Genomic DNA, 25538 nt, shown 5'->3' with positions numbered 1-25538 from the left:
TTTAATGTTTATTATGTTTAATCAGATATGTGTTTTTGTGTTTAGTAAAGCTGTTTTATTGCATTTCTCTATTCATCTGTTTCAATTATGTGATTTTTGCTGATTAGCCATATTCTCATTAGTACAAAACATGAACAGAGATGCAATGAAAACCATTTCCAAGATCACTGGATTTGATTCATACCAGAAAACATTTTACTAATCTCGTGCAGCACAGACCCTATAGTCTAGGCCTACAAAATCTAACACTGGAGTATATTTATAATAGGCTACATTTAGACTATAGGTCTATAGCCTAATCCTCCTCCCAGCAAGAGTCCATGCAGTAGACTAGCGGACTCTTGTTGTGTGTAATGAGGATATTCATCCTCCATAGTGCGTCACATTGAGACAACTACTGATATTTAGGCTAAATGGGAGCAGTCTTACAGTAGTTGCCCCAACGGACGTTGACCTCGTCCAATATTAGCTTTTGCCATTTTCCTACAGTTTGTAGAGGACACGCGCCGGAGCCATGGACATAAACGTTGTAAATGCTCAAACCTACGAGGATTTTGTAAAACTATTCGGTAATGTGGTTGAGAAATGCCCCCTCATTTCGGCAGCAATATGGTCCCACCGGCCATTCAAAGATCTAGCAGACATCGAGGATCGCATAACGGAATTCATTCACAGTCTACCAGACTCAGGTGATTTCTTCTGCTCTGTCTATTTACCAAAATCAGGCTTCCTAATGTTTAAGTAGCTACATTGAATGTGTTCAGGTAAAGAGGGCATTTTGCGGTGTCACCCTGATTTGGCTGGCCGGGACCTCCAGAGCGGGACTCTAACGCGCGAGTCTCAAGAAGAGCAGAGTCAAGCCGGAATGACCACACTGGACTCCGCAGAGGTTCTGCAAATATACCGTCTAAACTCGGAGTACAAGGAGCGCTTTGACTTCCCTTTTGTCATCTGTGCCCGTCTCAACAACAAAGCAGATATTGTGCGCCAACTGTCTGAACGCTTGAAGAATGACCGTGCAGCGGAACGAGAGCGCGCGATCGAAGAGGTTAAAAAAATCTGTAGCCTCAGGTTACGCAATATTGTCTTATCTGACATTCAAACCAAGCTGTAACAAGATACCGTTACAAAAATGTGTACCGCATCTCTCTACTTGATTGCATATTTCTTAAAAAATAGGGCTAACACACACACACACACACAAATAAGAAGGCCTATGCCTAAGTGATCTAGGCCCTATATGAATTAGCCTAACATTTGTTCTAAAAACGTTATTCTAAAAACGTCCAGGTTTTTGATTGTTTAAAAACTGTATTTCTTGGTTATGTGAACGTTAGGGAAACATTAAAGGAACGTTCTATTTGATCATTTTGCAGAAGTGAATTACTGTTGAATGTTCTCGGATCCCTCTGAAACTAGACTAGTAACATCCAACTAAAATGTTTCAGAAAAAATATGTAATGTTGTGCTAACGTTTTGATAACATTATCCTCTTCAAGACCAGATAACTTTGAATTAACTTTCTATTAACGTTGCGGCAGAATATTTGTTCACAACTTTGAGAGAACCTTGAAATATAATAAAAACGGCAGTAAGCCTACTTAGCCATATTTTTTTGCCAATGTACCCTAGTGATCCTAAAAGTGCTTTGAACAGCTTGATATGATTAATTATGAATAATTCCAATAAATGAAATTATTGCATTACAAACAAATTTTGTCGCATCGGTTAATAAACTTTAGGTTATGAAAGCCTTAAAAAATATTGATTATTCATCGGCGGTCCTTTATGGGTTGCTTTTTTTTAGGCTACTTATCTGCACCAAATGAAAACGAATGACATGACAACACACTGCATACATGCTTTTAATTTCTTTAGCAGTAGCTACATAAATAGTATGAATGTTATCGAAAGAAATTCATGATAAGAGCTATTAATTAGTATTTAACTTTTCATTGTCTATCTATAAATACGAATGCAATTATAATGTCCAAAAATGTTTTTTTTGCTTTTTCGAACATTTGATGACGTCAAATCACTAATTTTTCTCCCAAGAAACTGACTCCAGGGGAGCACAACTGAGATCGCCCCCTACTGTCAATCTTTACAGATTTACAGGATTTGACTACCTCTTGTCCTTGTCACTGGCACACCTCTATTTCCACTCGTCGACGGCAGCCTGATAGATTATGTTGATGACACGTGTCTCTTTTGGTCAGTGTTTGTTTGACGAGTCTTGTGGGACTGGGGGTAGGTGAGAGTGCAGGGGTGAGGGGGGTCCCGTTCCCGGAGCGACGCACGACTCCTCCTTCAGGTCTCCGGACGTGATGGAGGAATCCTGTTCGGGATCCACTCCTCTGGCTCTCCTCTTGTCCTCCTCCTTTTTCCACTTCATGCGCCGATTCTGGAACCAGATCTTGATGTGTCTCTCGGTGAGGCTGAGGGTGAGCGCGAGCTCCACGCGGCGCGGGCGCGAGATGTACTTGTTGAAGAGAAACTCTTTCTCGAGCTCGAGCAGCTGCGCTCTGGTGTACGCCGTCCGCGTGCGCTTGTTCTCCTCCGCCTCCACCATGTAAGGGCCTAAAACAGAATAACGGTAGTGAAATTTTTAGTAAGTTCATGCTTTCGACACAGACACACCATCTGCCTCTGAGGATATAACCGTTTGAAAGTTATCTGAACGTTTGATCAGGGCGTTATATAAAATAAAACTCACGGGCGTCAACTCAAAGGTCAAACCCTCCCATCTGAATTCAGTACAGATCATGTAAAAATGAGGACTACCTTAAACCAGATGTTTCAGATTGAAAATAAACTCGAATTAGGCTACTTTCTTTTTCTTTCAATAGGCCACGTTTGCTATTATTTAGATTCAATGACGAGAAATGTCGTGTAGGCTGCTCTCGAATGAAGGTTGTGTTGTAGTCTATATAATCACTCAGCATCTGGATAAATTTGATGTGCATTCACCACTAGAAATGTTTACAGGACCGTCCGTTTTATCCGACGTCTGATGGGTTTTCAGGAATAATCTTCTCTTTTTCATTTTCGAATCAAAAATAGGCTACTAATTGGGGAATTAAAATTAGTCTTTAAAAAATTGCATTTCTTTAAAGTAAAAGAAATCAATATCAAATTCATTTAAAAAAGGATACCTTGCAATGGTCAAGTAATAGTTATGTTCATCAGGTCATTAATTTAATACCAAAATAATAATAGTTATAGGCTATTTTAATATCATCACAAATTCTATGTAGGCCTATATATTATATAGGGAAATATTTTATTATGTTTTTAACTTTTATTTCATGATTTTTATAATAGGCTATTACAAAAATTAATAATCGTAACATTTTACAGTAAATATAGGCTAACTAGCCTATTAACATTGTTCTCGAAATTATGTAGGCTAAATGTTTAGAATAAAAATAATCAGGTAATTGAAAGTCATCAATTGTATGCAGTAGAATTTCTAGACTATTAGACAAAAGTAAAGAAACAAAAAAAAAACTAACTTTGCTTCCTTTCTTACTGTTTTCTTCTTATGGGCGATTTTAAAAGAAAGACAAAAAGGTTATTTGCGTGTGGCCTAAACTGAATGACCACTCAAGAAAAATAAGATGTGTTACTGAATTGTGGCTGCTGTGACGATTTTTTTTTTTTATGACAACAACACTTTTTCACGGCCGCGTTTCAGCATTAAAATGTGTAAAACTACGATGCCTGCAGCCCATGGTCAGAATTCTGGTCCTGCACATCCTTTTATTTTTCTTTACAACGATGGATGCGTTTGGAATCTACGAAACACAGTTATGTGGTATTTACCACTAAAATGGTAATTAGAAATATAATAATCTACTTTCAAATGGAAATCTTGTAACACAATGATTCTTTTAAGCACTTTGGATATCATACGCATGAATTTGACATTAGGGCCTGCTTTCATTCTGTCAAAAGTTAATTGGTGAACCTAAAAATAAATGGCCGAACTTAGTACTAGAGTTACCTCTCCACTGTCCTTTCCAGGCGTGCGTGTGAGATTTCGTTGACTTCATCCATGGGAATGGCAGATGGTATCTGTTCCGATCCCCGCACAGGTCAAGAGAGTCTCCGTAACCGCCGAGCGTCTGTAGAGATGTCTGTAGAGATGGCTGTGGAGTCTGGGGAAGGTGAAGATGAGGCCCCGTCAGATCATCCCGGGTCGACATGTTATAAGAAGTAATGTCGGTAAGATTTGGCTGGTCCTGGCCGCCCAAGGGCGGTGAGGCGTAGACGGACTGAGTCTGTCTACTCATATACAGACACGGTGGAGGGTTTTGGCTGTAGTCTTCGTTGGGATGTCTCTGGAAGGCGCAAGAGTCCTTGTACAGGTGGTTAGGAGGGTAATAGTGCTCTTCCCGATTCATGATTGCCACAGACCGGGGAAACCGTGCTGTACACGAGCACATGAGCCAGCGCCCTGCCCCTGATCAGGACCTCTGCTCTACCTGCAGTCTGAGCGTCTGGCGCCGATCGAGGGCCTCATAGGTGTGCCACCGTGACCATGTGACCCTGCTGCACCATTGGTTTCACTGTTTACACAAAGCTGTCAACTGGCAGTAGATTCTGTACTTGTTTCCTTTCGACTGCCCCGCGGTTTGACAATAATTGAACAGAACTGACCATGCTCAAATCAATGCCCTTGGCAAACAATTTCTGTTTGCCTGCGACTATATGTGCTACACCTGCAGTTCTACTGCAAAGACAGGTGAATCGGGGAATCCCTATCTCTGATCTCCGCAGAAAAGGCTGCCGCTGTTTAATGAACACCGAACGGGCATAAAAAAGGGACTTCAAAATGTAGAATAAAAAATGTTGATAAAACATTCTCAAATTGCTCAAATTCTCTTTATCATGAGGAGAGACAGGATCGATTCTCACTTATGAAAGGCAAAATAATCCAGACCTACATCTTTAATCGTCTTTAAGCAAAAACAAAATATGACAACAAATTACTGCACTCTGAATATATAGCCTGGTTCTATGAATAACATTTAACGTCCATGGAAACTTTCTATTGCACAAAATGTTATTTAGTGGGATGATGTCTTTAGATTATTAATTTCTTAATAGAATTTCTTTGGAAAAATGGGGAAAACTTTTTGAACCTGTTTTTAACAGTGCAGCGGTTTAAAGTTGCATTCTTTTGATTTTTTTTTTTTTACATATGGGCTATGGGTACGTTTAAGGTTTCAAAAGTATATCGATAAAATATTAAGTTATTCTGAACCCGCATGTTCACCTGAAGTCGAATAGTATGTAAGATAGAATTTACTTATTAAACTTTTTTTTTCGTAAAAAGAGAGCGTGGGCTTCTAAGTGTAGCCTACACATTAAGAGGCACCATTAAGTCCTTGTTACGTAAAATCTGTGAAAACTTGTGACAAGGGCATTCATTACGCACACCTCTCAACACGTTGTCCGTCTTTTGCTTTAACCAAGCTTACCTGCCATTAAGCACACCCGTCCACGGTCCATTAAACTAAAGTCCTCGTGGATAAATAAAAACGAGCTGTTCGGTGTAAACGAATTAACATGGCGAGTTAAACAGAACTCAATTAGTTTGAGATGTGCGCAACGTGAGCGCACCAGGCAGTCCGATGTTTGGAGAGGTCAGAACAAGGGAGAAATGGGCAGCAAAATGTGATTTTCAATTAGGGGAATTTCCCAAGTCTCGTATGTTGATTTTTTATCAAATTATATATTATATAAATTATATATAGATTTAAGCGTTTTATTGAATCGCTCATTTTTCTTCATTTTAAAAGGGTGACATGAACTTAGCCAGAATTTCTCTATTTTGGATTTATCCCCCAACTATACTTTTTAACTTAACACGTTTGAAAAAAGTGTGAAATTTTATTATTTGACCAATTATTTTTCCAGAACTCCATCCGAGAATCCTTTCGATGCGTTTGATGAATGAATTAATAAATAAATAAAGGGTTATTTAAGACGAATGGCATTTAAATCTTTATTCTTTACTACAACCTTGCATTTGCCAAGACTTCATGACTTACACACGTATATATATATACACACATATATTAAATAGAAACAGAATGTTTTATTATATTCAAGCAAATTTCGAGAATATATGACATAGTGCTGTGTTTGCATGGACCTCTTGAAATGACAATAATAGCACTTTCTCTCCTATCTTAATGGGGCTCTCATGCGCCATCATAAAGTTCAGGCAAATCCATTCCTCGCAAATCAAGCCTTGTAACGACGCTTAATGGTGTTTATATATGATCTCGTTTGAAAAGGGAAGGAAACCGTTATCCGAGACTATTTTCACAATGTTGAAAGAGTACAAAAGGTTTTATGAAGCGTGCGTGAGACGACGCTATTTGGAATCATATCCATGGAAGGTTATGAGTGGGATAATGGTGTAAAGTGATATGTAATGTAGCTTTGCCATGTCAGAGAGGAAATACACAACTTAAGGCACTGGTACATAAAATCGGCTACCAATTAAAATGCGTTTTGAGACTTCAGATAAAATGCAATAAACCAGTTAGGAGACACGCAAAAGCGTTCTGAAACCACTTGTATGTTTGAGTAGGAGTAATGTGTAGCTATAAATGTCCAAGTGCGACTCGATAATGGGAGTTCAGATAAATCATAATGGTACAATTGCGTTATGTAAAACGACACGTAATCAGATGCTGATAAACCAAGAGGCCTACACCCACAAGATGCTTCGTCTATAAAATTGAAGGAAAATGCAGTTTTGGAAATGCAGTAAATCCTGCCGTTTTTTATTAGCCTGCCTTACGTGTATTTTTATTTAAATTAAACATCACGTGAGGTGCGAGTAACCAGGTGGATCACGCAAACAGAGCCTGTTTCATTTCCAGACTCCTTGATGAGAAATAATCAGTGGCAGAGGACGAATGGCGATAAAATATGCTTGCTTAGTGACAAACATGTCAAACCGCCGCAAAGGAATGATAATGCCATTTAAAATGAAATTTAAGTCGCCCATTGAGGAAAATCTCTGGCGCAATAATTCATTCTGGCACCACGCACTGAGTGGATGAATGGCGAAACATCGCCGACAAACACTCGCGTTTATTGCGTTTACTAATTATTATTTTTTTTTTTTAACTAAAGACCATTATTTAGAAAATATAAATTATTGCTAATATATTCCGGAGTAATTACGACTGCGAACATCATATTTATTGCTGGTCAAGTTTTAATTTACACAAAGTAATAATATACATATATTATAAAACACACAAAGTATGTTTATACAAACAATAAAATTATATAAAAACAAGGAAACAACACAATGACCTATTAAAATAGTTCTGAAAATCGTCCTTGCAAGTCAAAAATGACATTAACCGCCTCTATCAATAATCAAATTCCATCTTTTAGTTGTTTTAAAAATGCTATTTTTAATATTATTGTTCAGCAATATAATGCAAATGGAAATTTGCAGAATGCCTTCATATTGTTGTAGGCATTCATCATAGGACATTTAGAGGTGTGTGCTCAAAACAAAAACGCTACAAAGAGTGTTACATCATTTCCCCCCTCTGTCAGTGTATTTTTTGACATCTGGGGAACTGTCCTGCACTGGTGAGCGAGATCGAGTCCCGTTTGACTTCCGGGGGAGGTGGGGGGAGTGTCTTCTTCGGGATGGTGAATGATGGCGTAAGAAAGAGCGGTGTGTGGAAGTGTGTGAATGAGAATCAGAGTGGTATCTTCTGTGTGAATAGTCTTTTTTGTGATTGCACTTTTCACAGTCCGTGTTACGATGTTTTTCACAAGCTTTTTTGTACCTATGTTCATCTCTTTCCGAAGCGCGCTGATCTGGAGGCTGATGCGTCACAGCAGAGGAACCAAGAGTGTTCAGCAGAAAGCGCTTGTTTGTGCTGCCCAGCGGACATTTCATCCTAGAAAACAGCGATTTAACCAGATTTTAGATGCAAGATACATAAGGGAAGTCCGAAAGTATTGATTTATAAGATATAAAGCCTTCTAAATTGTAAACTGTCAATCAAAGACAGCAAATAAAACGTTCTGCACCTCTCAACACGATTATCTACACTTACCATCCAGTAGCACCCATTGTCTCAGCACGAACTTTTGCTCTGCTAGTTTCTTTAAGGAGCTCCTCCACTGCTTTCCTGTTGGAGGAAAGAATATTTAGATGAGTGAGAGAAACGGGTAACTGCTCTGCTGTAACCTACGGGCCCGTAGCACTTATTGTTTCATTGTCATTCCTGACTGCAGGAGATTATTCAGTATTTCTAAATGCTTAATTGTACCATTTGTAACAGTACTTCGATCTTTAAGGCAGTGGCTAATATTGTCATCACATCATAGAAGCCTAGACGAGCTAATGTCACATGGTTGATTTTTATTTAAATGAATAATTCCTTCCAAGATATCGGAGATGATTGTTACATGTTGAATGATACCGGCCACAAATGACCAATACCGTTAGAGTTGCATTTAGCCGGGTCGCACATTTAATTATCATAAACAATCCCTTAAAATGGTTGTAAGCTAAAAACAGTATCTTAAGGAATGTCTTACCTCTCTAGTTCACTTTCATCCATAATTTCTTTAAACTTAAAACGCATTCAGAGCTAAATTCTAATTCGTTTCAGCTCAGCTTGCTAACTGGTGTTATTTACTATACTTGAGGAGGACCCAAATTAGGACCCCGTTTGACTTAGTCCTAAGTGACGGATGTAAAAATACAGTGTAACCTACGTCAGCTGCGGACATAAGCAGGACAGTGAATTCAACCTAAAATTCTGTATATATAATTAGTAAGTACATCGTCTAAAAACAAAATTTTAGTGTTAGACGTTATGTTCCACGATCGCATTTCAATCAGGCACCTAAATGGTCACATCTGCTATTCGATTGACAGCGTGAGTGCCCGGCTCCATGCCGAGTCCGACCGAAGTTCCTCGAATCGGTTCCTTTGAACAGTTCGTCTGAATGAAGCGGTTCAAGAATGATTCGGAGGTTCTTTACGTCATTAAATGGTCCCTTGGCATATTACATGCTCTAAAAAAGCTATTTATTATGTTATTTTTGCTTAAGTTTGAATAAATAAGGGTGTTTATTGTAATATGTGTCCCAGTTCAATTTGTTATAGCCACTTAAGATAGGAAATCCACAAATTGGAACTTAAATACAATTTGCATTTACAATAAGCAAAAATAGAATTAATCTCTCGGCTATAAATAAATAAATAAAGTTTAAAATTAACCTATGTATTAAAACCAACTTTAATTGCATTTGCTTTTGTTGATAAATCATACAATCAATCCATAAATATATTTCCAGAACATTTTATTTTGTAACATTTTTGCTATTTGGTTAAAAACTAACTTAATCATTCAAATCCTCAGTTACATTTAATCATTTAACAGATGCTTTCCAAAGACTTACAAATGAGAACAATAGAAGCAATCAAACCAATAAAAGAGAAACAATAGGCTATATGAGAGCTGTGACAGCGTAGTTGGTTTATTTATTCATTTTATTATTTTTAAATAGGCCTATATCATTTATTTTTAATAAATGTTAAGAGTAAACCGTAGATACAATGTGATAGTGTCAAGTTATTATTAGCCTGTTTATTTATTTTATAGGCCTATTCATGCACTTTTATTCTTATTATATTTTACATATAGGCCTAGTTCACTCCAAATCCATTTATTAAGATCTGGACATTTTTGAAAGAGACTGTTCTCGGTTCAACGAGTCGGGCAGTTTTTGACTCGAGAGCCACTGGGTTGATTCAGTCCAATACATGCACTAATTGTTTAGACCAGTTTTATGAACCGGTTCAGATTATTCGTTCAAAAGAGTCGATTCAAAAGAACCGAATCGGACATCGCTACAAGACAGATACGGGGGTGTTTTGACGTGCGGATGCGGCTCGGGCAAGCTGCGGTGGATGTGATTGAGCTCCACGATTCTCCCCTCTCGGGGCCAGAGTTCACATCCGAAGGGACCGCGAATAGGTAATGTTATTCAAATACTCATATTATCACCCGCCGATCCTTTATTACTACACGCATTTTGTTGGATGTCATTGTCGCCTTATTGTACGGGCGACAGCACAGACAGAGAGAGACAGTGAACGAAAGAATTTACAGCGTGCCGCTCTGTACCAGAAATAATGAGATATCGATATTTGTGTGTGTCATAGATCCGGATTGGATACGCCTTATTAACGAGACAATTCATGCAGGTGGCATCCACAGACATTTTAATTCAACAGAGAAAGCGCCGTCCCCCTCCCTCCATTCATTTATTTGTTTGTGAATGTGTAACCTTTCTGTAAAATAAGGTCAATGTATTGATTTGGAAAAGCAATGTGAGATGGGTGTCAAAAAATTGTCTGGACTGCATGTAATTGCTACTGAAAGCCGTTTTTGCTCAATAAATAAAGACTTTGGAGATGTGCATAGCATTCTACATGGAGCACGTCAGATATTGTTTGCTTCCTTTGTAGATGTTTAAAGATCAGCCATTAATTTGCATTATTTTGTTATGTCAGTTTAGCTGAACAAACATTTAATTCTTCATCCGCCAGGCAGCCAGATAAGCACGAATGTGCCATTTTGCAAGTGAGAACACAGACAACTGTGACAAGCAGCTAAAGATACAAGGATACAACAAGTGAGTGGCCTTGAACAACCCTTGTGGTCAATATCTAAATACTCCCTTGTGATTAAAAGTCATCAGAGGATCCAGCATAGAATAGAAATACTAATGGAAGGTGCCCAAAGGCCATTAGGCATTCCGGCCTTATGTAATGAAGTCCCACATCATGCTATCAAGGGATGAGGTTTGAGCGCAAGCTGCTTCATTTAGACCAGACTATCCACATTAAGACATTTACAGTGTGCGGGACGAGTGTGCATGGGTATGTGTGTCTGATGAGACGTTGACAGGGCTTTGTAGTGGGAACAGAGAAGCCTTGTGTCCTCATGTTTTATTCATGTCCAGCTGCAAGATAAAAACAGAGGCAGGTAGTCACAGAGATGCAGTCGACAGACCAAGCGTGGGGCTGCTCACGGATGCACAGCTGTCGGATACTGTGAATACAGGCGAAGGTTGTAGTTATGGTCAGCCCAATATAATGCCCCCTGCTGTTTGGTGGCCTCGAAAAGCCAATTATCAGAAGCCTAGTTCAGGGGTTTTCAATCTTTTAGATGCTACGGCCCCCAAATTTGATCATCCTCATACAAGGGACTCCCATTTTAAAACGTAATATTTTTAAGGCCCAGTTCATAGTGTAAAAAATGTATATGTACAATATTATTTGGACAATATTTTCACAGACAGGGCTTAGACTAAACCAGGATTAGGCCGTAGTTCAATTAGGACATTTAAGTGATTTTTATAAACATGCTTGGTACTGATATATTTTATGCACTGATATATTTTAAGATCAGTCAGTGCAAGTTTCTTTCAGTTGAAACAGCTCAGATTTACATTTTAGTCTAGGACTAGGTTTAAGCCTTGTCTGTGAAACCGGGGGGTTAGTTTTTATTACACAGAACATAATCAGGTGAAATGGCATTTTGGACACAGACGAAAACGAGACAGTGAGGAATATATTTATTATAATGCCACACACTATACGATCATAACTTACGACTTTCCATTTCCGACGACAATTCATTGAACGTGCTGTACTTCTATCCCTCACAGCCTCATTTTCATTCTTGTCAAAAATTAAATATAGTGCATACTCTGACTAAGGTCAATTAAATTTTTTTGCCTGCTCACTACATCTTAGTAATGTACTGTTAAATGTAGTATTTATTTATATCATATTTAATTTATTTATGGGGTTTTTCACAGACCCCAGTTTGAAAACCCCTGGTGTAGTTCACAGACAAATTAAAATTGTCATATTTTACTGACCCTCATGTTTTTCCACTCTTGTATGACTCTTTCTTTCTATTAATGCAGATGTCAAGATTTACTGTGAAAAATAGCTACTAACAGTGTATGATTTGAAATACAGCACACAGATCAGTTTTATGTTCCCTTTATGGTGCTTTTTGGAGGCCCAGTCATTCACCTTATAATCATACTGAAAAAATACTCTTCAGAAATGTGAAAAATACTATTTCACAGAAGAAAGAAATTCAGGTTTGAATTGACATAATGGTGAGTAAATATAGAGAGAGTGTCAACCGTTCCTTTAAATCTGCCATGTATCAAAATTAGAAACAGGACCTTCAGAGGAATGATTTTAATTATAATCTGGTAGGTTTTGATTAATGTTTGTATTTAATGAGTCGGAGGAGTTTGCACCTACCCCTCAATCTGGGTTTTCTGAACAAATGTTATCAATTCAGATCTTATACAGTATCTATTTTTGTCCCCTTCTCTTGCCCCCCATTCTCACTTTCACATCGAAACCTCTTGACTCTGCGCTCCCTGCCTCAATCCGAGATAATTCTCTCTCTGCGGGATTGAAAGATTGCTCCAGGCGAGAGAGCAAGAGATTACACTGTCAGATTAATGTGCAGGAGTAAACCCACACTGCTCTGCAACATAATCTCATCCTCACAACACATGGCACACACAAACACGTTCTCTCATTCAGAACAGTTACCTCAGTTCTTCTCCTTCAGGGTGATGTCACACCGTCTACCAGGGGGTGGCCGTCCCCTGCCAGAGTCGCACAGCCTCTGACGCCCATGGGGCGGACGCCCCCGTAACCAAGCCACTGAGTGTGTTTGTGTAGCCGAAGCCGAGGATAATGGGCAGTCTGGGAGAGGGAGTGGACCCAGGCATGGTGAGTGAAGCTCTTCTGGAGGCCCTTTGCTCTGAATGTGGACAGATTCACCGCACCTGGGAGAACCACCTTTATAACTATCGTCTGGAAGTGGATGATGATTTGGTGTGCCACATCTGCCTTCAGCCATTAGTTCAGCCCCTGGATACACCATGTGGCCACACCTTCTGTGCCCGCTGCCTGCGCAGCTTTCTGCAGGAACGGGACTTTTGTCCGCTGGACCGCGCGCATCTGCAGCTGCAGGTCTGCCGGCGCTCCAGCATTCTAGTGCACAAGCTGCTGGATAAGTTGTCAGTCACCTGTCCGTTGACGCCTTCTTGTTCTCTCAGCATGCCACGCTGTGACCTGGAGGCACATCTCAAACACAGGTAAAATGCTCATGAATATTCACTCTCTTTAATCTCAAATGCAATATCTGTTGAAATAATCATATTATGGTTGTATTCTTATGCAGTGAAAATTTTAGTGTAGGATTTGATGATTACCTTTAAAGGTAAAAACACGAGTTAAATGTAAAAATTTAGTAGAAAAACTAGAATAGTGTTTTCATGTAGAAAGGTACTTAAAGGGATAGTTCACCCAAACATGAAAATTCTGTGATTAATTACTCACCCTCATGTCGTTCCAAACCCGTAAGACCTCCGTTCATCTTTGGAACATAAATTAAGATATTTTGTATGAAATCTGAGAGCTTTATGACCCTCCATATACAGCAAGGGAACTACCACGTTCAAGGCCCAGAAAGGTAGTAAAGACATTGTTAAAATAGTCCATGTGACATTAGTGGTTCAATCTGTATGTTGCGAAGCTGTGTATTAATTTTGTGTGCAAAGAAAACAAAATAATGACTTCATTAAACAATTCTTCTCTTCTGTGTCACCATCCACAGCCATTCATGATGCCATGCGTGTGCATTCCTCTGCTTGTAAACAAGGCGCAGCGCATGCGTGTGCTATGTGAGCTGCATGAATGGCAGCGGACAGTGATGCGGAGAAGAATTGTTGAATAAAGTCATTATTTTTGTTTTCTTTCTGCACCAAAGGTATTCTCATAACTTCATAAAATTGCGGTTGAGCCACTGATGTTGCATGGACTATTTTAACAATTTTCTTACTTATGTTTCTGGGTCTGGGAACATTTCAGTTACATTGCTGTCTATGCATTGTCAGAAACCTCTAGGGCTTCATCAAAAATATCTTATTTGTGTCCCAAAGATGAACAAAGGTCTGACGGGTTTGGAATGACATGAAGGTAATTAATCACAGATTTTTAAATTTTGGGTGAACAATTACTTTAAATAATCTTTATTTACAACTTTGCAAACCTATTTTTTTACAGTATAGTTCAAACAGTAGAACATAACACTAGCAAAATCAAACTTATGGGTTTGATTCTTAGAGAATGCAAGAACTTGATATATATATATATATATATCTATCTAGTATATTTTGAATCTGTTAAGGTAAAGAGGTGGTCTTACTAGTCTTTGAGCTTCCAAAATGTCTTTGGACACTACAAAGATAAAATATGACGTGGCACCTTTTTAAAAAAAAAACGTAATTTCAAAAAACAAAAATATACAATGTACTCCACTTATACAATGCAATCCACTGCAATGTTGCAATCCTGCAGTTTCCAAGTTTGTGTTCTTGTAATTAAGCTAAAAATTCACAATATGATGTATGATTCTTCTAATGGTCACATGACTTCACGTGATACGATTTTGCAGGTCAAGGAGTTTACCAAACTTGAACTTGTAATGCAGTGAATGTCTAGTGAGCTTGTGTTTCTGGTCTCCTGCATTTGCATGCCCATGAATGCCCTTAAGACTATCTCAAATTCAGATTAAAAAAAATTAAATTAATAGTAGTAGCACTACCAGAAATTGTAACATAGTTGTTGTTGTTTTTCATTCTCAGTTGGGATGTACTGCTCATTTTTCAAACAGAATGTTACCTACACACATTTGCGGTGTACCATTATGAGTAAACCCCAAATAAACCTCATCAACATGCAGAATACAACAGTTCAGCTTTAGCATTACCACATGTCTGAGGGGCTTCTGAGTCAGAACATGCAGAAGAAACAAATATCATACTTGGGTATCTGTTAGAGTAAGACAATGAAGCTTAACAGACAAAGGCTCCAGTGACTTTTGGAGTCACTTTCTTGTGAGTGGAGCCTGCTGGACTTGATCTGACTTCCCATCTGGGGATTATTTGCCCCTTTGTCATGTGATGGGAGATTAGTCGGTCCTGTGTAATGCACTGGACAGCAGCAGTTTCATATTCTCTTCAGCCATGCTGGGAAACTTCAACTCTAGAAACCTTTTCAACCACTTCTTCTGTGAGACTGCCAAGGGCAACCCAGAGCTATGGTAAGTTAGAGAGTCCAGTATGGTATTTTGTACTAAGAGTTAGCAGAGAGTGGTATACATTTTAAGATTAGTACTGGTGCACAAGATGCAGTGAATGGTGCCTTTAGAAGAACTGAAGGTCTTGGCCTCCTGAGGGTTTGGTGTAGAGTCTGAAGCCAAATGTTGAATAGTTGAATTGTTCAAAGCTGAGTTAGCTCTCAAATCACAGGACAAATTAGCTAAAGTCTCAACTGTTTTTGTAAAAACAAGTAGGAAAATGGAAGTTTTGTCATCATCTATACTCCTTAATTTACTCTTATTTGCAAGAATGTTTTATTTATATCTTAATGGAAGACGACACAAGGAGATTAACCTTAACAAGGCGCTAACACCTTCCTACGAGAAGGCTGAGAGTTACTGCCAGAATTAGCCATCTTCTCTTAGCTGTGTTGACAATCTGGTGCTTTCTCGCTATACTATAAGACCTCAGCATGTAATACTATCCTACAGGTCTTTGTCCCCACTGATGCTTAGAGTAATTAATTAGCGCTGTTAATTATATGACAGTCATGTTAGTGAAATGCTGAAATCCTCCAAGCTCAAAGGCAAAGAAAGATCCCATAGATTCACTGGACCAGTGTTGTTATTGTTAACTAAAATTAAAACTAAAACTATAAAAAAAATGGATTTTGGTTATTGAAATAAAATAAAACAAAATAATAAAAATAAACCAAACAAAAACTAATGAAATCCCAAAATCCCCAAAAAGTTAAAAATACTCAAATGTAAACTATAATAAAAAAAAACAAAAACAAATTCATCCAAAATGTTAATAAATACACTATATAATAATATATAAATAACACTAAAAACAAAACTGCACTAGACTGGGTTTGGGAATACAATATCAGGACCTTTACTTCATTGTGGGTTCCTGGAATAGCATCTGCCCTGAGGATGTAGCGCAAGGTTTTTCATGTAATTTGCTTCCTTTTTCTTGCCTTTGTCTTCCATTTCATGTCAACCAGACTTCTGTGTGCCTAGCCTCCCGAATATTTCATTTATTGTGTTTGTATGTTTGCATCTATGTGTGTGGGTCTAGGTGTCCTGGAACACAGAGTCAGCGAACAAAGCTGGAGCGGACACAGATGGAGGGAAGCGAGGACCGGGTCACAGCGACCAACCTTCCCAGATCCCCCCAGACTGAGATGAAGGAGAGTACGCCATCACCACCTGCTGGATCCACCGCATGCAACAATGTTCCTACATGGACAGAAGAGCCTGGCGTAGACAACCCTGCCTTTGAAGAAAGCACTGAAGAAGACAGTGAGTACCCTACCAATAATCAGATATAGCAAAATTGTCACTTCCAGTAGTTGGTATTCTTGAGGCGGTTCTGCTGCACTCCATGACACACTGTGCTCTGTATTGTTAGGATGACATTTTTAGGGTGGTTTGCCTCAGCAGATTAACAGTGCTCATCAATGTAAAAATGTTTGAGTTGGCCAATCAAATCAAAGACGATGGATCTTTATTGGTCACAGAACCTGAATTTCATTCGCCACTTCAGTCTTAACAGAGAAAGAGTTTAAGTAGAAGCCAAATATTTAATATTTGATATTAACTCTTTAATAATAGAAATGTTACACAACATAAGTAATATTCACTGATTAAAAGTATTACATATTTAGTCAAATTGAATGGAAAAAGCTTATATAATTTACACAGTTTCTAATGTAATTTGTAATCGAGTATGATGAGACCAAAAACATTCAGAGAGCCATTTTAGTGAATGTGTGCATATTTTAAAAAGAATAGAAATATTATTTAATATTAAATTAAATGCATATAATTTTCATATGATTTACATGTTATATATATATATATATATATATTCAGATTTTAGTTCTTTTACTATTTTTTTTTCTTTTCCTTTTGGTTTACTCCCTTAATCCTTTCAAATCCTTTAATATTTAAATTCCTTTAACTTAAAATTCCTTGAAAATACCAATGAAATACCAACAAAACTATGCCTTACGCTTTATTTATTTAATTTTTGGTCCCCCACCAATGTCTTGACTGTAACTATAAAGTTCATGATATGAAACCCCCTACATTAGCAACTTGAACTCACTTGAGCTTGGTTACTCACAGTTAATTCCAACAGAGACTTGCATTAGCACATATTGCAAAGCTAACACTAGAAACAAATAATACAAAATAGTACATAAAAAAAAAAATACATAGCAAACACTAATATTGCGTTAAATAGTCCATTTTAATCAGATGGACCAGTTTTATCAATCATTTTCTTTTTTTTTAATAGTTTATTCCATTAAAGATTTAAATTAGCACATGTTGCTAAGCTAACAATACTCTGTGGTGACTTACACGTTTTTTGTCCCTCAAAGGTGTCCATGGTTTAGAGTGCGCTCCTCCTCGTGTAAAGCGTCCTCTCAGCAACCCGTGCATTCATCTTCTTCGCACTGGCAGTTCTGCCTCTTCAGGATGGGACTTTGTTGAAACTCTACCTCTTTCTGCTGAAGAAGGTATGATTATTCCACACAGTCCTAGACTAAACCATATAATCACTTTGTTTCTTTAAGGAATAGTTCACCCAAAAATGAAAATTTTGTCACTATTTACTCGCCCTCATGTCGTTCCAAACCTGTGTAAGTTTCTTTCTTATGTTGAACACAAAAGAAGATATTTTGAAGAGCCAAACAGTCTTCTCCATTCCCCCTTGACTTTCCTTGCTGTGGACGTCAATGGGGACAATAAACTCTTCGATTACCAGCATTCTTCAAAATATCTTCTATGTTCAACATAAGAAAGAAACTCATACAGTATTGGAACGACATGAGGGTAAATAAATGATGACAAAATTTTCATTTTTGTGTGAACTATCCCTTTAAATACCTTTGATATCTTTGTTTGGGTTCCATACGTCTTGTTCTTCAGGTTGTGTGAAACTTCCATCTCTACCTGAGGGAGAAATCACAACTATTGAAGTTCATCGTGCAAACCCCTACACAGAGCTGGGCATAAGTATTGTCGGTGGAAACGAGACCCCCCTGATAAATGTGGTAATACAGGAGGTGTACCGTGACGGTGTTATAGCCCGAGACGGACGGCTGCTGGCCGGTGACCAAATACTTCAGGTATTGTTGCTGCTGTTCCAAAATAACCGTCTGATTAAGAAAGGCGTTTCACTGCTATTTACAGTTCAGCGCTGATACTTTAATCAATCTCTAAAGAGCTCTAATGAATAGTGGCTGCATGAATAGATGCAGAACAGCATTCTTCAAACTGACATTCACTAAAATATGTGACCTGCTCTATCATTTTGACCCAGAAATATATTTTAAGCTTCATGCGTTGACTGAAAAGGAAAGTCTTTCCTTTTAATGATATAATTGTTTCAGTTTGAACAGTTGAGATAATTTAATTTAAATTGCATTTATAAATAAACAGAATTTGCCTAAATTATTAAATTAAAATAATTAATTAGACAGAATTTGATATTTAAAAATTTTTTCAAACATTTTGTTGTTGTTTTTATAGAAATTAATACTTTTATTCAGCAAGGAAGCATTAAATTGATTAAAGATGATAATAAAGACAATTATATATATTATAAGTTGTATATGTGTATCCCTTAAAAACATTTTTCATCAAATAAATGCTGTTCTTTTGAACTTTACATATTTGTCTGAGAATCCTGAAAGAAATGTATCATGGTTTCACCTAAAATATTAAGCTGCGCAACCATTTTCAACCTTGATAAGAAATGTTTCTTAAGCAGCAAATCAGCATATTATCATGATTTCATAAGGATCATGTGACATTGAAGATTGGATAAATGACTGCTGAAAATTCACAGAAATATATTACATTTTAAAATATATTCAAATAGAAGTAGAATAATGTTTCATAATATTACTGTTTTTACTTAATTTTGGTAAATAAAAGACTTCTTTCAAAAGCAGTTGTGTACATTAATAACAAATTAAGTAAAAATAGAATACATAATATAACTAAAAGCTGAAAAGACTTTCATCATAAATATAAAACATGAAGAAAAAATCTCTTTGTCTAACTACTGACACAAAAGCTTGGCCCGTTTATCAAACCCATTCATTTTTCCTCTACATTTCCCATTTGTGTGCAGGTGAACAATGTAGACATCAGTAACGTGCCCCATAACTTTGCTCGCTCTACCCTGGCCCGTCCCTGCACCACCATGCAGTTGACGGTTCTGAGAGAGCGCCGCTGCTCTGCCAGACCACCTGTGGCGACTGCGACGCCCAAGGGTAGCCCTGCCAGCATACGTATCACCCTGCACAAGCGGGAATCATCAGAGCAGCTGGGGATCAAGCTGGTGCGGCGTACAGATGAAGCGGGTGTGTTTATCCTGGACTTGCTGGAGGGAGGGTTAGCCGCTAAAGACGGGCGACTTTGCAGCAACGACAGAGTGCTGGCCGTCAACGAGCATGACCTGAGACACGGCACGCCTGAGCAGGCAGCTCAGATTATACAGGTAGAGAGAAAGCATGTGTGTGGGGCAGTTCAGGTCAAGATAAGGACGCTAGTAGACCTTTGCTAACTGATAAATGGCTAATATATAGCTTAAAATATATATAGATATCTATACTCTGGTTTCTACATACATTAAAAATAAAATACTAAAAACTAAAAGTGAATTTAAGCATCACAGCAATATAATGTATGAAATCTGGATATTCATTTTGAGATTTGATAAAGTTTACATTTAATAGTGTTATTCAATTATCAGTGTTGTTAAACATTAACTTTAAGTGAGCAATAGATGACAGCAAAGGTAAATGAATTACCTTTGTTTACTGTATTTTAGTGTGATTTTAGTATATGTTCTATAGTATTTATTAATGTTTTTAATTATTTCATTTTAATATCTTTAGTTTTTATTGTAAATGTAGTATTTTTTTTATTTTCTCGTCATTTAAAACAAATCATTTAAAATCTTTCCGTTTTAGTTTTAGGATTTTTTTTTTTTACTTCAACATTTACACAACATGATTTTACTGCTACATTTCTCATTTCAATTTAAGTTTTTGATAAGTTTTTCTTGTCATATTTATATTTTATTTTATTTCAGCATGTTGTTAAACATTATTTGAGCAATAGATGATGGTAAACGTAATCTAATCATCTTTGTTATTTTATTTTAGTAGTATCTGATTATTTTTATTAGCATTTATGTACTACAATATAATTCTAATATAATTTAACAATAATATTTTGAATTAGCTTAATTTTTATATTCTCAGCTTCACTGTAATTAGTTATGTTCTCTTGTCAATTTAATTAGTTTTTGTTTTTATATTTCTATTAAAAAATGTTTTTAATTTTATTTCAGTTTTAGATTTAATTTTAGTTAGATGCCATACTAAGTCAACATTTCTGATTTTCAGTTAGGTTTTTGTAAGTTTAAGTTTTTCATGTGATATTTGTATCTTATTTTAGCTTTATTTAAATTTACATGTTTTAGATAATTAGGTAATATGAAACGAAAATGCCTAATATCGGACACTAACCAATATGATTACCGATATATTCTGCATTCTTAAATATTGGATAAAAACAATCCATAGACTTACACTGAAAGAGGGCTTCAGCCCAGAAAACCAGTCAGTAACAACCTAGCAACCACTGTGGTGGTGACTTTTGCTCCAGCAATACCGCTCACATTTTCTTCAGAAAATAAACATCTAGTTTCCTCCAATAAATATTCTCATAATAATACAGCTATTGCAAATCATCTGTTCAAATCTCAATGCCTGTTTGGAACATTAGGACACTGTCTCTGCTACCCTGCTCAGAGGGTAATGTGATTGATAGTATCTTTATGTCTACGTGAGCTGCTTTCTCCCATCTGGCTGCCCTGATCACACAGAGAAAGGGCAGCTAAAGCATTATTAAGAATAGCACTGGCAGGCAGCAGACTGTCTTTGTTGGATATAAAGCCACCTCGGCACTCAATAGAAGAGTATTAGGTATTTATACAGACCGCCTACTGTCATCTTCTAGGCTAGTGGAGAAAGAGTCAATCTGCTGATTAGCCGGTCCAGCAAGCAGACTATGGCCGTGCACATAGGCTCCACCTTGACCAGGGACGTTTGGAGCCATGAACACATTCCGCCGCTTCCCTGCACTGCGACCCCAAGCCCCGTCCCAAGTCTGCACCTTGCCAGGTCTTCCACCCAGAGAGTGAGTACAAATGCCTACGGCCAAGAGCGAGAGCAAGTCTGTGTGTGTTGCACAATCTATTTTAGCTTCGTTGAGACGTAATTAGAGGGCCCTATTTCCGAAGCATCTGGGTAGCTTCCAGTTTTTCCATGAGTTCAGACCACAACCTTAATTACTCCTGGTTGAATCTATTATGAGATCAATTACGAAGTTGGAGTAGAGCTGCTCCCTTTGGGAAGATGAACATCGCTCTACTGAGAGCCGATCAGAGTGTCAATTTTGAAATGGGCTTCCCTTTTTCCTTCTCCACATCTGTGACAAATTTAGATTTGATGCTATGATGCTTGTGTTTTGTAGGATCTCTCACAGTGTGTGACCTGTAAGGATAAACACATCACTGTGAAGAAGGAACCGCATGAGTCTCTAGGTATGACTGTGGCAGGGGGGCGGGGCAGCAAGAGTGGAGAGCTGCCGATCTTTGTCACGAGCGTCCAACCCCATGGCTGCCTGTCACGTGATGGACGAATCAAACGTGGTAAGTTATATAAACCCATTTTGTTTCTTAAATTAGTATCTAGATAATCTTGACCCACGTTTAAGCAAGTTTGTGGACCTACCATCGACATGACTTCAACATTGAGCCTGTTCGCTTTCTTAATACATACTACTGGTCCTATTGCACATGATTCACTTTATTCCGAGGAAAAATAATGCTTGTTTTTGTTAGCAATTCCACTCACAATAATGAGACGAGTTTAATAATAAATAAATACATTTAAAACAATTCTCACAAAAAATGTATTTAGTGATTCTCAGTCTTTTTAGAGACACGTATTCAAGTCTCAGTTAGTTGTAAGCTGCTCAACCAACTCATTCAAGTCATTAATTCAGGTATCAGACTGCACTGGTTGTGTTGTATGTGTTTGATTACTGTAAAGAACCAACTTATTTTTTCGCTAATCGGACCACACTGGTTGCGCTGCATGTGCTGGAGTTACTAAGAAAAACTTACTGACTAGAATTATTCCTTCAGGAATCAGACTACACTGGTTGTGCTGTATGTTTAATCACTAAAAAGAACCGAGTCATTCCTTTGGGGGATCAGACTACACTGGTTGTGCCATTGTGTTTAATTTACGAAACAGAACCGACTCATTATTTTGGAAATTAGACTACACTGGTTGTGCTGCATGTGCTTGGTTTACTAAAAAGAACTGAGTAATTAGAGGCATTCATTTGGGAATCAGACCATACTGATTGTGCTGCATGTGTCTGATTCACAAAAAAAAAAAAAAAAGGAATACACTGTTTCCCACTCGTGTCTCTGATGAAGTGCACTGAAGCGAAACCTGTCACCATGGGGCTTCAGCCGTGTTTCTGTCCTTTCTGTGTGGTATTTAGGAGTGTCTCTAAGTGTCTTTGTCTCATTGCTCAGGGGATGTACTGTTGAGTATTAATGGTCAAGATTTGACCTATCTGAGCCACAGTGAGGCAGTGGGCACTCTGAAGTCCAGCGCTGCGTCCAGCTCCGTCCAGCTGAAGGCACTAGAGGTGAACACAGTTGAAGAACTGGGCCTGGACGAAGAACTTCTCCCTCCGCACGAAAACGACTATGACGCAAGCTGGTCTCCTTCATGGGTCATGTGGCTTGGACTTCCCAGGTAAGAGTGCAGTCAATCAGATTTTGTAGAACTTCACGTGGGAGATCGTTTGATGAATGAAAGCAGCGACTCAGCTATTAAAGTGGATTTACTTGGAAGAGTCCAAATGGTTCTCTTTGAACTCCACTGGGAGGCTTAAAATGGCATTCTCACCTTGCTGAGCACTGATCCAAATAACCCTAAAATAGACAAAGCAATCTGGCCAAGACTACCTCCATGCCAGGTTCACCTACTTTTTTTCCATCCAAATCTGAGTGGAAACAGCTTTGAAGGGAGAGAATGCAGCTATTTTGATGACTTGGACACAGAAAATATCTGTAGTGTTGATGTGTTTTGGATCAGTAGCTTTATGCAGTGCTAACCCACGAGGGGATTATGGCTGTGTCGTGATGTAAACATCAACAGCTGCAGATTATCAGATGAAGCATACATGTGGAGATAACTTGCTCCTAGCCCATTTCAGCCCAGTCTCAGGTCATTCAGTCCAGTTCACTCCCTCCTTTTTTACTCTGCCCTCCTCTCTGTCCTTCATCATCCGTCCCCTTTGCTTTGGCACCCTTCTGTTTCCTTCTCCCTTCCTGTCATTGTGCCAAATCCTCCATTTCTATATATCCTACCAACATGCATCTGTTTTTCTGTGTTTCTCCTTTTGTGCTCCTGATTTTTCTTTGTCGCCTAGTTTCTAAGCAATCTGAAATACAATCTTTGATTTCTGGGTGATAAAACAGATGGGAATTTTTTTTTATTTGCTGATGATGCTCAATTCACTCATTCTCTGTCTTTCTGGTTCTCTGTCACAGCTACCTGCATAGCAGTCATGAGATCGTCCTCCGCAGAAGTCACCCTGGCAGCTGGGGCTTCAGCATTGTTGGAGGTTATGAGGAGAACCACAGCAACCAGGCATTCTTTATCAAGACTATTGTCCTTGGAACACCCGCTTACTATGATGGCCGTCTAAAGTGAGCAAGCACAACAAAACAAACAATAAACAATGACCTAATGCTTCACGGCTAGATGATACAGCCCTTTCAGCATTACCTTGATTAAAATGTTATAAAACAAGCTTACATCTCTGGCCATCAGTGTTGCATAAAATATTATTTTTTTGTATATACTAAATAAAAACACTACAATGTTTTTAAAATATTTAATTACAATTATTATTTAATGAGAATATTTATTAATTAATATAATTAATTGTATCATTATAATATTCATGAAATATTTATAATAATAATAATAATAATATATTTATAAATGATTTGTTTATTTCTTTACATTTTTAAATGTTTTATTAATATTACTAATCATTACAATAGAACTTTGTTGAATATTATGAAATGGAAATTTTCTACATGCTTATTGTGAACCATTTATCAATGCAGATGTTATTTATTTATTTTTTATCTTATAATTTTTTAATCAAAGTGTCTTGATTCGATCTCCTGGTGAAATGACTTGTCCAAGCATTTAGTCCGATTAAACCCCGCCCCTTTATTACAATCAACGGCAACCTCGGATTCGGCCGATCCGCCTCCATCCAATCAACAACCAGTAGATAGAATCAAGTCTCTGTGATTTTTTTTTTTTTTTTTTTTAATTTTTTTATAAAGATAAACATAGCAACTTTAAACACTCATTTACTTCTGAAAAGCCAATCAATATTTAGTCTCACAAAACATATTAATGGTACTTGTGGTCAGATCTTAATTCAGTAAGCAACCAATTCAGTGAGCTGGTGAGTCACTTAACAAACTGATAGCTTAGAGTGAATTCTTCTTTTAACTGATTGATTTAAAAACAACTGTTGTGTTTTGACTGATTCATTGAAACAGTGATTCTTTAGCACTGCATTCACACAATCATGGTTTTGTTTTCCATTCAGGTGTGGTGACATGATAGTGGCTGTAAACAGTCTGTCCACGGCTGGCATGAGTCATTCTGCCCTGGTGCCCATGCTGAAGGAGCAGCGGAGCAGGGTAGCGCTCACCGTCGTGTCCTGGCCAGGAAGCCTGATCTAACCCCGCCAGGACACCATGCCTCAGCTCAGACAGCGCTCATATCTGTGTGTACTAATGGTCCTATGTGTTCTACTCTCTGCCACGGAGGCACCATACTGTCAAAGCCAGAGTCTCGGAAAATCGAATGCTTTTACTTGATGCTGAATAAACCAGGCCTTAGAAAACCTGCCACGCCCATGAGGCCACCCCCCTCTGGAGAACAGCCTTAAGGTCTCCCCTCACCATGCCGATCAGCAGTCCACTCTACCGGAGGTTTTATATACGTTATCTCTAAATGTGATCTATGTTTGTGAATGATAGTGTAAAAGAGAGACCGAACAAAAGTGTATGCGTGCAAGTATGAATGGATGAATGTGCACAGCTGTTTAATAAATCTTTCCCAGTGAGGATACAAGAGTTAAGTCTCAGTTGATGTGTAAAAATGATTTCTA

At 38.0% G+C, this 25538-nt stretch overlaps 4 protein-coding genes across 4 annotated transcripts; 2 read left to right on the top strand and 2 right to left on the bottom strand.

Annotated features, from left to right (window-relative positions):
* Positions 1–421: 421 nt before the first annotated feature.
* Positions 422–1708, top strand: urad (ureidoimidazoline (2-oxo-4-hydroxy-4-carboxy-5-) decarboxylase). Its single transcript, XM_079409183.1, has 2 exons — positions 422–689; positions 765–1708. Exons 1-2 carry the CDS (start codon positions 515–517, stop codon positions 1112–1114), a joined length of 525 nt encoding a protein of 174 aa, XP_079265309.1. The 5' UTR covers positions 422–514; the 3' UTR covers positions 1115–1708.
* A 206-nt stretch (positions 1709–1914) lies between these two features.
* Positions 1915–4448, bottom strand: LOC306864897 (pancreas/duodenum homeobox protein 1-like; the record flags this gene model as incomplete). The annotated part of the gene is made up of 2 exons (XM_079409182.1): positions 1915–2580; positions 4007–4448. 2 exons carry the CDS (start codon positions 4446–4448, stop codon positions 2216–2218), a joined length of 807 nt encoding a protein of 268 aa, XP_079265308.1. The 3' UTR covers positions 1915–2215.
* Positions 4449–6000: 1552 nt separating this feature from the next.
* Positions 6001–8671, bottom strand: LOC306864929 (uncharacterized protein). Its single transcript, XM_079409231.1, has 3 exons — positions 8596–8671; positions 8109–8183; positions 6001–7949 (listed from the first exon to the last, which is right to left on the bottom strand). Exons 1-3 carry the CDS (start codon positions 8640–8642, stop codon positions 7577–7579), a joined length of 495 nt encoding a protein of 164 aa, XP_079265357.1. The 5' UTR covers positions 8643–8671; the 3' UTR covers positions 6001–7576.
* Positions 8672–9908: 1237 nt separating this feature from the next.
* Positions 9909–25506, top strand: LOC306864789 (ligand of Numb protein X 2-like). The gene is made up of 11 exons (XM_079409017.1): positions 9909–10043; positions 12678–13209; positions 16300–16523; positions 17609–17746; positions 18159–18358; positions 19369–19737; positions 21267–21446; positions 21783–21960; positions 22861–23086; positions 23887–24045; positions 24972–25506. Exons 2-11 carry the CDS (start codon positions 12806–12808, stop codon positions 25105–25107), a joined length of 2214 nt encoding a protein of 737 aa, XP_079265143.1. The 5' UTR covers positions 9909–10043; positions 12678–12805; the 3' UTR covers positions 25108–25506.
* Positions 25507–25538: the final 32 nt, after the last annotated feature.

This window comes from Barbus barbus (genome assembly GCF_936440315.1).
Source record: "Barbus barbus genome assembly, chromosome: 46".
NCBI lineage: Eukaryota > Metazoa > Chordata > Actinopteri > Cypriniformes > Cyprinidae > Barbus > Barbus barbus.
The sequence above is the reverse complement of the archived record's forward strand: the minus strand, read 5'-3'. Positions and strand labels throughout refer to the sequence as shown.

Bases quoted from the DNA above. Each gene is read 5' to 3' on its own strand.
- urad (XM_079409183.1), top strand. From the start codon at position 515: ATGGACATAAACGTTGTAAATGCTCAAACCTACGAGGATTTTGTAAAA. The intron at 690-764 runs GTGATTTCTTCT...GAATGTGTTCAG, and splicing joins TCACAGTCTACCAGACTCAG to GTAAAGAGGGCATTTTGCGG.
- LOC306864929 (XM_079409231.1), bottom strand. From the start codon at position 8,642: ATGCGTTTTAAGTTTAAAGAAATTATGGATGAAAGTGAACTAGAGAG. The intron at 8,184-8,595 runs GTAAGACATTCC...TTCCTCCAACAG, and splicing joins GATGAAAGTGAACTAGAGAG to GAAAGCAGTGGAGGAGCTCC. The intron at 7,950-8,108 runs GTAAGTGTAGAT...GCTGTTTTCTAG, and splicing joins ACAATGGGTGCTACTGGATG to GATGAAATGTCCGCTGGGCA.
- LOC306864789 (XM_079409017.1), top strand. From the start codon at position 12,806: ATGGGCAGTCTGGGAGAGGGAGTGGACCCAGGCATGGTGAGTGAAGCT. The intron at 13,210-16,299 runs GTAAAATGCTCA...GTGTGGGTCTAG, and splicing joins GAGGCACATCTCAAACACAG to GTGTCCTGGAACACAGAGTC. The intron at 23,087-23,886 runs GTAAGAGTGCAG...TCTCTGTCACAG, and splicing joins ATGTGGCTTGGACTTCCCAG to CTACCTGCATAGCAGTCATG.